This window comes from Vigna umbellata, chromosome 1 (genome assembly GCF_029865625.1).
Source record: "Vigna umbellata cultivar VRB3 chromosome 1, Vumbellata_1.0, whole genome shotgun sequence".
In the NCBI taxonomy this organism is placed as follows: domain Eukaryota; kingdom Viridiplantae; phylum Streptophyta; class Magnoliopsida; order Fabales; family Fabaceae; genus Vigna; species Vigna umbellata.
In genome coordinates, this window is record NC_142165.1 from 63,946,281 (window position 1) to 63,959,760 (window position 13,480).

Genomic DNA, 13,480 nt, shown 5'->3' on the forward strand with positions numbered 1-13,480 from the left:
GATAATTGTGTTTTCTCTTTCTTCTTTCCACAGCAGCCATTGTGTAAGTCAGCTTTGTTAGACTAGACATGCTTTTTCAGTCCTTTGCTTGAAGTAAGTTGTACGATCTTTTTAGACTTTGCTTCAAGAGAGGAACATTCTAAGATTATCTTCTTTGTCTCTAACGTCCACATTTTGATATTTGATCTGTAGCACTGTGGATGCATGTAAATATCTTATATGCAAAATTAAAGTAAACTGTGCATGCAATAAAAAATTGAGCGGGAGATTGAAAATTCATTCACTTTATCTTAGCGCGCGATACCCTCTTCTCTTCTCAAACTTTTCTCGAACGAAGTTTGACGACCATCACATGTAATCTTTCTTTCACTTGATACAAATACATTTTATTTATGATTTTCGTTTGTTTTGACCAATTATTTTCGTGTTTTTGTTCTTCATAGGCACATTCTGCTTTCTCTATCACCGGTGACGAACTTTATTCCGACAAACTCACCTTTTGAAGGTTAGTTTTTTCTTTCGTTTTGAAGAACTTGTTTGTTGTTTGTTGTTGATACTACGTTCATAGTTCTTGTTTTATAAAATACCAAAAACTGAAATTTGTTGTTTTTCTGCTTTTTAGGTCTCGTAGAGTTGTAAAAAAGGATCACAATTAATTAAAAAAAACAAAAAAAATTGATTAACATCGTATATAAATAAAATTCGACGACGTTGTACGCGATTTTTGTACTAGTGAAGATCATTTCGCTCATAAGCAAAATACAAATAATATAAAGGTTTCCCTTAATTCTCTTTCTCCCTATAATTGAACCCACACTCATTCAATCCTAAACCACCATTCTATCAACAAGCCAACACATCACATTGGTAATATCACATACACACAAATCACCAAATGAATAACATACCAATCATATATTGTACTTAATTAAAATAACATCAAAGGAATAACATAATTATGTTTAACAAAGATATTCACAACTCTTACAAAAAAACATACTCAAGTCTTAACAAAACTTTTTTTCTAAAACTCTTATTTTTCTTAGGTCTTACAAGCATCTTATTTAGAAAAAATTTTGTTTATATTACTATAATTACAGGATCTTAACTGTACACTACTACTTGTATTTAAACAATACATGATTCATTCAAATCATGATATTCAATATCATTCTCTATCTAATAATATCTAATAATACATTGAGAAGAATTACAATTGCAGCAAGAATTATTATATGTAATTTTTAAAGCTTCGAATCACATTTTATATAAAATAACTCAAACTTTGTTCTCAATACATTCATTCAGCCTCTTCAACTTGTTGTTCTTTAATTCACCAAACAACTCATGAAAAGTATTCAAAAGCTGACCATAATTTGATTTAATCTCAGATTCAGAACCACATACATTGCTTATAGAAAGACAGTTTTCGCCTTTTCTATAGAAAATCTTTGCTTTAAAAAGGCTGTTGTGCCAACGCTTTCACAACAGAAACTACTCTTCTATAGATCAATGACAGATAACAATGTTGTGTTCAACATCCATAAGAAAATAGAGGACGACCCTGTCCCAATCAATATTTAACCTAGACGTAATAGAACATAACTTATCAAACCACAAAACAAAACAATAATTATAAAAAGGCGAAATAACACACTACAAAAAAAAGCTTATTTAGAGGGGGTTTTTTTTTCAATTTGCGGGGGTTTTTACCCTCCGCTAAATAAATTCCGGGGGTTTTTCAAACCCCCGCAGTTTGAGTCGCCACAAATTATCTGCGGGGGTTTTTTTCGCCCCCTGGTATCATATTCAATTTGCGGGGGTTTTTCTACGGAGGGTAAAAACCTCCTCTATATATTCAATTTGCGGGGGTTTTTCGGCGGAGGGTAAAAACCTCCTCTATTACTGACTATTATTTTGAGGGGGTTTTTAACCTCCTTTATATTTTTGTCACTTTTTTGTTTAATGATTATTAAAATATATAATATCGTTTTTTGTTTGATGATTATTAAAATATATAATAACTATCTATTTCCATTTTTTTTTTCAATTTCAAAATTAAATAAATTTAATTTTTTTCTAAAATTATTAAATACCAAACAAATATGATTCATTTGATTAAAAAAAGATATCATACAACAAAAGCCCCTGAATAGAAAGAAATTTAGAAAAATAAATTGAGAAACAATTTTATAGTCACATCAAGATAGACTATAAGTCAATGTAATCTCATTACAAAAGTAGTTACAAAGAAAGAAATGTTACTCAATTCATAATAAACTAGGTATAGTTTTATCCTAAAACAATATCATAAACTTCCTAAATGTTACTTCCATCAGATGATTGTCTTGCACCCAAAGGAGACTCTGGCTCATTTGCATCAGGAGCTTGCTGAAATAATATAAAAAAAAATTAATAAAATAAACTCAATTACATGTACTCACATTTTGTAAATAATATATAAAAAAATAATCAAATTCACTCTTATCAATTCTAACAACCTACCAAGTCAGACGTATAGTTCAATAGCTAAAAGGCAGGCCTCCACATAACAAGTCTAAACTGCTACCAAGTATATAAACAACTGATGATCAAAGTTCGACTGCCATGAGTTTGTAAGGTTGATTAATAATAGCCTTAATTACTTCTAAGCACACTAGCCACACCTGTTAGTTACCGTATCAGCCCCTGTATCAATTGCATCAAGTATTTCCCACGGTTCTCTAAACTTTACACTATATCAGATAGCACCTTAAACATCTAAAGGAAAACTAATTAACCTAGAGAAAGAAAGACTATTCCAAGTCTCGTTCTATTCAAAATTGGCGTTATATGTTTTCCAAACTAGAAACCTACTCAGATGCTTAGACACACCACCACCAGCTTACCTCACGGTTTGACCATCAACCAAACCCCTGTTTAATCCCTTCCCTTCACCAACCTAACAACAAGACTGTTTCAAAATCACTAAAACAGAAGGGATGTAATTCTGCACCAGAAACAAGTGTGTGAAAATTAATTGCTACTATCTTACTAGTCATACGAAAACCTAACCCTTCATATCAGCAAGTTGATTGTTTTTGCTGAGTAGAATGAGAATATAAATATACCACACGTTGCACAAGACAATATGGTTCATGTCCACTAACACTTTTCATTGTCACTATCAATTACACCCCATATAAACCATAAGTAATCCAAGTGAGAAAAAGTTATCGGAAAATGGAGAATTTGAGTCTAAAAGCAACAGTGGAACAAAAGAATCCAACAAAATAATATAATATAACTCAAATTATATAACTGGGTCTCCAATAACGAATGCAAAATCCTTTAAGAATCATGGTAATTATCGATTGCATATATAGAGTGATCACGCCAACCAAAGGCTGTTTATATAATAATGACAGTGGCAGAAGTAGGGGAAATGCACAACATTACAGAATGACAGTGGAGAGTGGATATGGGATATGCATTGTGCTGTAGTTTGCATGGTACTCTCATTACATATTTTGCATGCACATCTAATAAATAACAGACATACAAATAGTAGGGATTCAGAATTTGCAGGGTGTAGGCCCTCCACCCAACGAAAAGCTAGAAATAATTAATTAATTATAGCTTTCAAATTCCATATATCAGCTGTGACAGACTTCCTATCCCAAGCTTTCAAATTCTATAATTATGTGTTTCTTATGAGGTTAAAGAACTGATCACTGCATTTCTCGACTACTAGATATTTTAAATCATAAATTTCTTTCATCTCTAAGTGTCTCTATTTTTAATTTTTATGATGTGGTTTTGATTTTTTCATCTGTTCATCACATTTTATTCCCTTATAATAAAACATAATTGGTATATTTAACATGTAGGTGAATGTCTCATCAGAAGGTAGCCACATCAATTGCATGTACTCATAAAACAGAATTGGTATATTATTACAGTATATCAAGCATATTACTTATACTTATTTAGTATCTTACTTGTGGTTGAGGATCAAAGAAGGTAGCCAATTCATCAGGAATCTTTCCTTCCTTCATTATCATATATGCTTTCAGCGCACCTTCTAAATTCATGTACTTTTGTTCCCATTGATTAGTAGATGTTGATGATGTGGCAGTACTAGATGAACCCATGCTTAAATCTGAAAGTCGCATTCTTGTATTTCTGAATGAGTTAGTAGGAGCTGCTCCCAAACCCATGCATCGCACTCTCCTAGAATGCTCTGGGCCTAACACTCTACCAACAACATCATGAGGGGAAACCTGTGATTCATCAGTAGTGCTTTGACTCAAACCCACTTCAATTTGTTCCTGTAGGCATAGAAGAAGTTGTAGTTAAAGATCTAAATATTGAAGCATAATGTTTGAAAATATCATATTATAGTAAAACTTACCGCTATAGCCTTTGCTGCCTCATTTACAAATGAGCCATCTTTTTTTTTATGAGTTTCAATATATAACATTCCACGACTAGGCAGTTTTCCACTATCCAAAAGCTAAATAAAAGGATAAGTTAAAATAAATAGTAAATTTGAAAAATACTAAAAATCGTCATATATGCTAATCTCAGTACCATCTCATGTCTTCTTCTTGAGATAGGTTTAGAGCCACCAGTATGAGGAATTACTTGCTTCTTGCGATTTTCTCTATTTTTTTTACAAATATCCTATGAAAAAAACAATTGTAAGTTGACATAACAATCAAAATAATAATATACACAAAAGCAATGAAAATAATAATGAAACTTGTACCATTGTCTCCGGTTTTAGACGATAGGTAACGAAATGAGCCCATTGAGTTCTGTCTATACCGGTCGGCACATTACATATGATTTGATCTTTTGTTTTTGTTGGATCATAGAACTCATTCCATAAACGTTGTCTATGTGCAGCCCACTTCTTACCCAAAGTTAATTTGCAATATCTTTGGGCAATAGCTTCAGTAGTCTTAAAACAAAATCGAAGCTTTTGAAAAAAGAAAACATAGTTAGTGAGTAAAAAGTAAGTGTGGGGCATTTGAATACATTAATGATATATATACCTGTAATATTTCCTTAAAGCATTCTATAAAGTAGGTGTTAGGGATGCCTGTTTTTCCAGACCACCTTTCAAAATTGATTGGAAATAAATTATCGTCCGTTGCCAATATCCCACAATAACCCGCAAGTACTCCTTGCCCTTCGCCTATAGCCATGCCTACCTCATCAAAGTCTACAATGATGCGTTGTCCATGAGGTAAGTTACTTACTTCTCTGACCTTCACCTTTATTTTCTTCATAACTCCTTGTAGGTCTTTAACAATAAAAAAACTTATGAGAGAATAAAGTTGAGTAGCACGTTAAATTAAATCATGATAACAATATACTTAAGCTTTGAAATTACTACATAATGGCTACGGTTACATTTTTAATTATTGAAATTGTATAAGCAAGAACTAAAATTAGTAACACTTACCAATTTTAAAATCTAAAAGGAAAGTGTGAAGCCTGGTTGTATGGGTGGGTCTTACTCTGAGCTCTTAGTGACGAGGCCATTACGTAGAATAAAGGTGCTAAGGTTGTAGGGGCCCCTACGCTAGGGCCAACCACTTTATTTTTATTGTGGTTTTAGTTAATATCAAGGGAACATTTTATAAAGGGTTTGAACTTTCCAGCTATATATTCAGCTGAACTTTATCACCAAATGTAACCATAAGTTTGTTGTATAGTATTAGCTAGTATATAGAGTACTACCTTCAGATTTGACATGAGATGAAAATCAATTCAGTCTATCTCATCTTAGTCGTTGTTAGAATCAACACGGGACCATTTCTTTCTACACTTCTATAGTTTCTGTGTACATCCTTATAGGTGTGGGTTAAGAAAATTATTTTAACCCCTCTTACATCAGTCAATGATCAGCTTAGCTCAATTTAAAAAATACAAAAATTAATTTATACTTTTTTAATGTATCTTTTTAAAATTTAATTCATGTAAATAAAATTAATTTTACTTTTTAGATGCAAATAATGTTTGATAGGTACCCAAACTAATATTTGATAAATAACTTGGATAAAGGAAAGGTGCCACAGACTAATGTTTGATAGGCCTGAAGATGATTGTCACAAAAATTAGAAAATTCTTTGATAAGATGGCAAGACGTAGGAAAAGTCCTAGGAGAGATAACTTTACAATTATATTTGGCAAACGTATATTATTATGAATTTCTAAAGATTTATAAATATAAGATGTGAGTGGTGGGTTCAAATCATACAGTTATTTGTTTTTTACTCTTCAACCATAAATAAAATTTAAAAAATTATGCATGCAGAAAAAATAAATGACATATACCTATTGCATCGACATTCCAATATGATGAAGATTCACGCCCAACATGTTTTTTGGATGTTGTAGGTTGCTCTGTGTTTTCTGTGGACATCGATTGTGTTGAGTTCCACGAATCATGTGATGAGGTCTCATTTGTTGGTTGTACTTCAATTGATTCAGACATTGTAGGATTTGTCGATGGTGATTGTTCTTCAATCAATGGAGTAGTCACTGCAGCATTTGTTGATGGTAAAGTACCTAAAGATTCAGTTTGAGGTGATGATTTTTGTAGATTTCGGAATCGCTTGACCTTTGGCATGACTACATATTAAAAGAAAGAAATGTATTAGGCAAAAAAACCTGCAGTATATGCATTTCAAATAACCTTTAATTAACTTCCATTATATTCAAATAACCATTGAATTGTAAGCTATTCATAAAATTTCATTTAAATTAAAAATGCTATTGGAATATATTCTTCAGGGAATAAAGGTACAGTAGAAAGACAGAGTATGCATTTAAAAGCAGGTTACAGTAATGTATATAGTTGTCACTTTTCAACCAACACCCAACCAACCATTTGCTCAAACCTTGTTCAATTATCTCTTCTCTTCCCAACTTACTTGCTGAAGTACGGGTTTCCTTCTTTATGAAGCCTCAAAATTTTGTTAGATATGTGCCTATCAACAAAGTTCCAAATTAAATGATACCCTGAGTTTGCACAATACAGAAGTAGAATTATTGAACTTGTGGGTCTACAAAAGAAAACGTGAGCTTATTTTATTTCTCTTCCCTTGTACTGCACTTCAATTTTCAACGATTCATTGATATATATTATACTTCAAGTGGTTAAGATCACATTGGACTTCTCCAAACACCCCAGAAGAAAGATGTTACCTTTTTTGATAAATGAGTATATATTCTGATTTAAGTGGAAGAACATTTATTAAGATAACAGAAATTAATATAATTGTTTGACACTCTTTAATACGTTTTCCTTAGTTAAGAGAACTAATCGAAGGAATATCAATGATTAGCAATGTTTGTTCTGTAAGTTAATACACAACCCTATGTATATGTCCTACCTTTGCTACTATAGTTAGAGGAGAAGGTATTACTAATAGAGGCTCTTCCATTCAGTTCAAAATTGGTGTCCTAGTCATAAATTTCAGAAAGCTCTCTGGCAATACCTAATAAATTATATCTACCCTACGCCTAATAATCTATGTCATCCAGCCAAATACATCACACATATAAATGAGTTCGGATCTTATTACCTTTCCAAATGAGAGAACAAGCTAATAAAGAGTCACAATTCAGAAAGGTAACTTCTCCTTCTTAACCTGAAACTGAGAAATCAAACATGTGGTACATATCATTTACCTTTAAGAAATCAAGCATGAGTGAATTATACATGCATTGAAAATAATTGAAAATAATAAATGACTATTAATTATATTTTCAACTCATACATTTGACTAATTGATATCCTCGTCTAAATGGTTTGTAGCCAATTGAACATATTCATTGTCATTACTATAAAATTTTTCCAACTCTTGATCTTGGTATGGTTCGTTTTCATATAACTCTTCTTGTACCTCTTCTCCCATTTCATACAAATCTCTTGGCTTTAAATGCACAGCAACACTCCATCCTTCATTAACCACATCATCAACATAATATACCATTTGTGCTTGAGATGCCTCAATATAAGGTTCATGTTCTTCACGGTTTCCAATATGAATAAGTCTATCAAAGTTAACACAATTAAAATTCCATTGATCCTTTTTATATCCTCTCTCTCTTGTAGTATCTACCCACTTACACTTGAAAAGAACAACTTTGAATCGACCATAATAATTAAGCTCAATAATATCCTCCAACTTTCCATAATAGGATAAGTCTGCTTGCCTTAAGTTCCTATCAACAGTACTTGAAACACAAGCTGTATTAGATGTTAAAAAGACACCACTATTTTGTGTTCTCAATCCCTCATCACGAGTCAATGTTCGAAATTTGAACCCATTGATGTTGTAAGCAGTAAATCTTCTAGCATTATCCAATGGACCTCGTGCTAGAAACTTCAAGTCAGTAGACATTGAATTTATTGTTTCTGGATTCATAATCTAAACAAGGAAATAATGTTAGACATAATTAAAAGATAACTTGGTAAGTAAGAGAAAGTGTTCTATTTGATCACCCACCCGCCTTTGAAACCAATCAACAAACTCTTTAAACACTCTAGTTTCTATCTCAGTAGTTGAAGGTCGCCTTCCTCTTGATCTTCTTTTTATTAGATCTCTAAATTCACTACAAAAATTAATTACATTAAATGCATAAGATACAAGAATAATGTGGTTCAATTTGTTTAACTACAAATCACACACTTAATGTAGTGTACTTACTCAACAAACGGTGTGACTATCGCACAATTTAAAAGCACATATCGATGGGCTTGTAGCTTTTGCATATGAGTTAAAGTAAACATTGAGGAACCTCCTACCACCTTCCCACCTAATGGGAATATAGATGACACAAAACACTCATTATCATTTGGGTTATCACAAACACGTCGTTGTCTATTGAACCTTGTCTCTATATCTTCAATGTATCTAGAACAAAAAGTAAGAGACTCTTCAGCTAAGTATCCCTCAGCTATAGAACCTTCTGGTTGTGCCTTGTTTCGTACAAAGGTCTTTAAATGACCTAATTCCCTATAATAATGATAAATAATTACATTAAATAAATTGGACACATATAATATCATACCTTGAACTAAAAGTAGTTAGCAATTACCTCTCTATAGGATACATATATCGATAATGAACTGGACCTCCAAGCTTTGCTTCCTCTACCAAATGAACAGTTAAATGAACCATAACTGTGAAGAATGATGGTGGGAATAACATTTCTAAGTGGCAAAGTGTAACCACAATACGATTTTGAAGCATTTCAAGGTCTTCAAGATTTAAGCTTTTACTACAAAGGGCCTTAAAAAATGAGCAAAACTCCACCAAGGTTGCAGTGACATGGTTTGGTAACAAATTACGTATTGCCAACGGAAGTAATTGCTCCATTATAATATGGCAATCGTGACTTTTTAGTCCTGATATTTTATGTTGAACATCATCAACACATCTAGAAATGTTACTTGAGTAACCATCAGGTACTAAAACATTTTTGAAAGTTTTGAGGAACAACCTTTTGGTATCACGAGTTAGTGAAAACAAAGCAAGGTGGTATCTTCCATTATCATCTGGCCAAAGATCCTGTCTTATGCCCATTTCCTTCAAATCTTTCCTTGCATTAAGATTGTCTTTGGATTTAGGCTTTTCATTCAACAAAGTATAAATTAAATTGTCAAATACATTCTTTTCAATGTGCATGAAGTCTAAATTGTGACGTAACAAATTAGACTCCCAATATGGAAGTTCAAAAAAAATGCTTCTTTTATTCCACTGTTTAACTTCTTGTCTGCATCTTTTTCCTTTACCATCCAAATGAATTCCTCTCCCAAATGTAACATTAATATTTTCCACTTGCCTAAAAATGTCAGATCCTGATAATTTTAGTGGTGGATTTCGTTCTTCAGTGCTTCCATCAAAGCGAACACGATTCAATCTAAATCTATGGTTTCTACTTAAAAAGCGACGATGTCCCATAAAACACCACTTCCTACTATGAGGAAGACGACAAGGTTCTGCATCAAAGTTACAAGTAGGGCAAGCTAAACCTGTGTGTGTGTTCCAACCAGATAAAATACCAAGGCCAGGAAAGTCACTAATTGTCCACATAAGAGCTGCTCGCATTCTAAAAGTTTCATTCAATGAAGAATCAAAGGTCTCCACCCCATCATTCCATAGCTCACGTAACTCATCCACAAGGGGTTGTAAGTACACATCAATACTATTTCCAGGCATCTGCTTACCTGGAATGATCATGGATAGGATCAATGAAGTGTGCTTCATACAAAGCCAAGGTGGAAGATTGTATGGAATTAAAAACACTGGCCAAATACTATAAGTAGAACTCATAGTGCCAAAAGGATTAAAACCATCACTAGCAAGGCCTAAGCGAACATTTCGAGGATCTAAAGCAAATTCAGGATGCATTACACTAAATGTCTTCCATGCCTCACCATCCCTTGGATGCCTTATAACTCCATCCTTGTTCTCTGAAGAATGCCATCTCATATGTTCTGCAGTCTTAGAGCACATAAACAATCTTTGCAATCTTGGTTTCAAAGGAAAGTAACGTAAAACTTTTGCAGGTTGCTTTTTTTTCTTCTTTGGGTTCCATCTAGATGTACCACAATGTTTGCATGTTTGCAAATCCTTTTCATCATCTCTTAAATATAACATACAATGATTTGGACATGCATCTATTTTGGTATAGTTAAGACCAAGTTTGTTGATGATTTTCTTAGCCTCATAAAAAGAAAGAGGCAACTTTGCTTCACTAAATGCATCTCTTAGCAAATCTAGGATCATAGTCATTGCCTTGTCACTTAATCCACACAAAACCTTGATATGATATAATTTGATTACAAACTCTAATTTTGTGTACTTGCTCCCGTCACACAATATTTGATTTCCGTCATTGAGAAACTCATTAAATTCATTATGATTCTCCCTTGGCCTTTCATTAATAACATCATCTTCACCCAATGGTTGTGATCTGCCTATATTAGTACCTTCTTGCCTATAATGTCCAAATGCTTCATTTATCATTGTTTCCATTGGATTTTCAAAATGAAATGTCTCTTGTGACTCATCTTCATTTCTAGAAATATCTTGTCTTTGCCTCTCACCATGAAGATTCCAAATAACATAATTTATGGGAAATTGTTTTAAAATCAAGTGCTCCTCAACTATGCCTCTAGCTTGCCATTTCACAAACCCACATTTGGGGCATGGACATCAAATTGTGTCTCCAGAGGCCCCATTCTCAAAAGCAAAATCTAAGAATTTTTGCAAACCAATTAAGTATTCAACTGTATTTCGGGGCTTAGTTATCCAAGATTTATCCATTCAAAAATATTCCTAAGCAAAATAAAATACACTAACACATGAAAAAGAATACAATATTCATGGAAAATACAAATAAATAATGAATTAGAAAAAATGAAATACTTGTTTCTACTAACCTTGAAGCGGTGAGATTGCAATGCTTAAAGAAAAACCTGCAACATCAATTATGAAAAAGGAAAATAATTGTTGAGGAAAGAAGGAAGGAAATGTGAGTTGGAAGAGAAAGATAGTTTAATGTAATTTTGTTGCTTAGTGTTCAAATAATTATCACATCCATTTGCTAGCATCAATGTGACATGGAAATGCCCACATTTTAATGCTGTTTATTTGTCCTCAATTTTAATGATAAAATGGAATATCAAAGCAATATTTTGTTTCCTAATTTAATTAATTGCACAAGTCCAAATTGTTAAAAAACAGAGTGAGAGGCTCGCTTTAGTGGATTCAAGCACGTCACTTGATCCCATCCTCACCTGTAAACAATAATATTAATCCAAAAAGTACTTGTTCATAAATCAGCTTTTATGATACTGATAAATTATAATTCACTTGTGAATGATAGTTTCTGAAAAAAAACAGAAAACGGAAAGCAACTGGGTGAATGTTTGGAACCTATTTTTGGATGCTAAATATACTTCTAGAGTGAGATATTTTTATCTTTTATGCAAAACATTTTATAATGGACGCAGTTAACAGACTCGTTATATCTTATGCTAAAGGATTTTTGGTTCTACCTGGAGCCACAGTTAACAGACTACAGAGCTAGACTTCAATAAATCATGACCTAGTGTGCTTCAACAAAAAGATCTAGCAAGTGGTTCAGTGAAAAATAGGTCTGAATAAAGTTGAGAGTCATTAAACTTTAAACCATAGTCATATGTGAATTTTGATGAAAGTATTAGTTTTTTAGGTCTGAATATTTAAAATAAAACATTATCTCATTACAAGATACATCACAGTTTAAACTGTGAACTTATGAACTAAACAAGCCTGCAATCTCAATATGGTCTAGAGTCTAGATGTCAGTATATATCAATCAAGTATGCAAGCCTCAATAATAAGAACCAAACAAATAAAAAATGAACAAACATAAGAATCATTGTTAATATCTCCACTGCAAGTGCAGTTGGCAAAGGATAAAGAGTAACAGTATCTATAGGTTTTTCATTGCTTAATTAACAACTGAGCTTTGGATTTTATGTGGGATACAGGAATCACAATTTCAACACTACTTGCACTAGTTTTAGGATAAGTTCCAACCTAAAACTAGCTGAAGGAATAACCAGCCGCTCATATAAAGTATTTTTATTTCAGATTATAACTTCCTAAACAAATATAGGAATACAAGTATAGAGTAAAAATTCAACAAAAGATTTAAAAAACCGGATTCCAAAACAAAACTCCCAATTAATTGGATGGAAAAAGACCAGCTAGAATATAATAATAGGATGCAAAACATTTTAGTTTATTATAATGCACTAAATAATAAACTACAATAATTTCACATATGAAAGATATTTGTAATAGAAGAAAAGAAGAGGATTACAAATTTATAAGGCGACTATTGAGAGCTTTGCATTCCTGAATAATTTCGTCCTCATCAAGAAGTTCATCCAAAGTAAAGTTATCCCTGTCCAAAATGGTCTCCACCTGCAATATAATACACCAAATAAATAGTAAAATCCCCATACCAATAGGTACATATATCACTTCAAAAATTAAATTAAATAAATCTATTCTGGTCCCCAAGAAACAGTCAATAAATATTGGTTTCGAGCCTTTACACACCATCACAAGGGACACCCTCACATGTATGCATAAGAATTGAGCACATTCAATTTTTTTTTCTTACATCTTTTTGTTCTCTAACATGCTTCTCTTTTCCATTTTGGATGACATAGTGTCCTCTCATTACAGATGTTACTACTTAAGTTTTTTTTCTACTAAACTTAATTTTACAATAAAAATAATCCTCAAATTAATATTATATCTGCATGATGACCTGTAGCATAATATATATATATATATATATATATATATATATATATATATATATAGATTATGAATGTAAAAGTTAATACACATTTTTTCCTTTAACTATTAGTAAAACGCCAATTACATACTAACTCCTTTTACATAAACAATAA

General features: G+C 32.3%; 2 protein-coding genes across 2 annotated transcripts; both read right to left on the reverse strand.

Annotated features, from left to right (window-relative positions):
- Positions 1-2,319: 2,319 nt before the first annotated feature.
- Positions 2,320-6,622, reverse strand: LOC148206023 (uncharacterized). Its single transcript, XM_088106267.1, has 9 exons — positions 6,328-6,622; positions 5,040-5,290; positions 4,751-4,963; positions 4,573-4,665; positions 4,394-4,495; positions 3,981-4,310; positions 2,889-2,941; positions 2,678-2,735; positions 2,320-2,391 (listed from the first exon to the last, which is right to left on the reverse strand). Exons 1-9 carry the CDS (start codon positions 6,620-6,622, stop codon positions 2,320-2,322), a joined length of 1,467 nt encoding a protein of 488 aa, XP_087962393.1.
- Positions 6,623-8,704: 2,082 nt separating this feature from the next.
- On the reverse strand, positions 8,705-11,177 carry LOC148206024 (uncharacterized). Its single transcript, XM_088112709.1, has 2 exons — positions 9,100-11,177; positions 8,705-9,017 (listed from the first exon to the last, which is right to left on the reverse strand). The coding sequence occupies exons 1-2, from the start codon at positions 11,040-11,042 to the stop codon at positions 8,705-8,707; spliced, it is 2,256 nt and encodes a 751-aa protein (XP_087968835.1). The 5' UTR covers positions 11,043-11,177.
- Positions 11,178-13,480: the final 2,303 nt, after the last annotated feature.

Excerpts from the sequence above, each read along its gene's own strand:
- LOC148206023 (XM_088106267.1), bottom strand. The coding sequence starts at position 6,622 with ATGCCAAAGGTCAAGCGATTCCGAAATCTACAAAAATCATCACCTCAA. Across the intron at positions 4,496-4,572 it reads CAAGAAGAAGACATGAGATG|CTTTTGGATAGTGGAAAACT; the intron begins GTACTGAGATTA and ends CCTTTTATTTAG. Across the intron at positions 4,311-4,393 it reads AGGCAGCAAAGGCTATAGCG|GAACAAATTGAAGTGGGTTT; the intron begins GTAAGTTTTACT and ends CTATGCCTACAG.
- LOC148206024 (XM_088112709.1), bottom strand. The coding sequence starts at position 11,042 with ATGGAAACAATGATAAATGAAGCATTTGGACATTATAGGCAAGAAGGT. Across the intron at positions 9,018-9,099 it reads TATATGTATCCTATAGAGAG|GGAATTAGGTCATTTAAAGA; the intron begins GTAATTGCTAAC and ends TCATTATTATAG.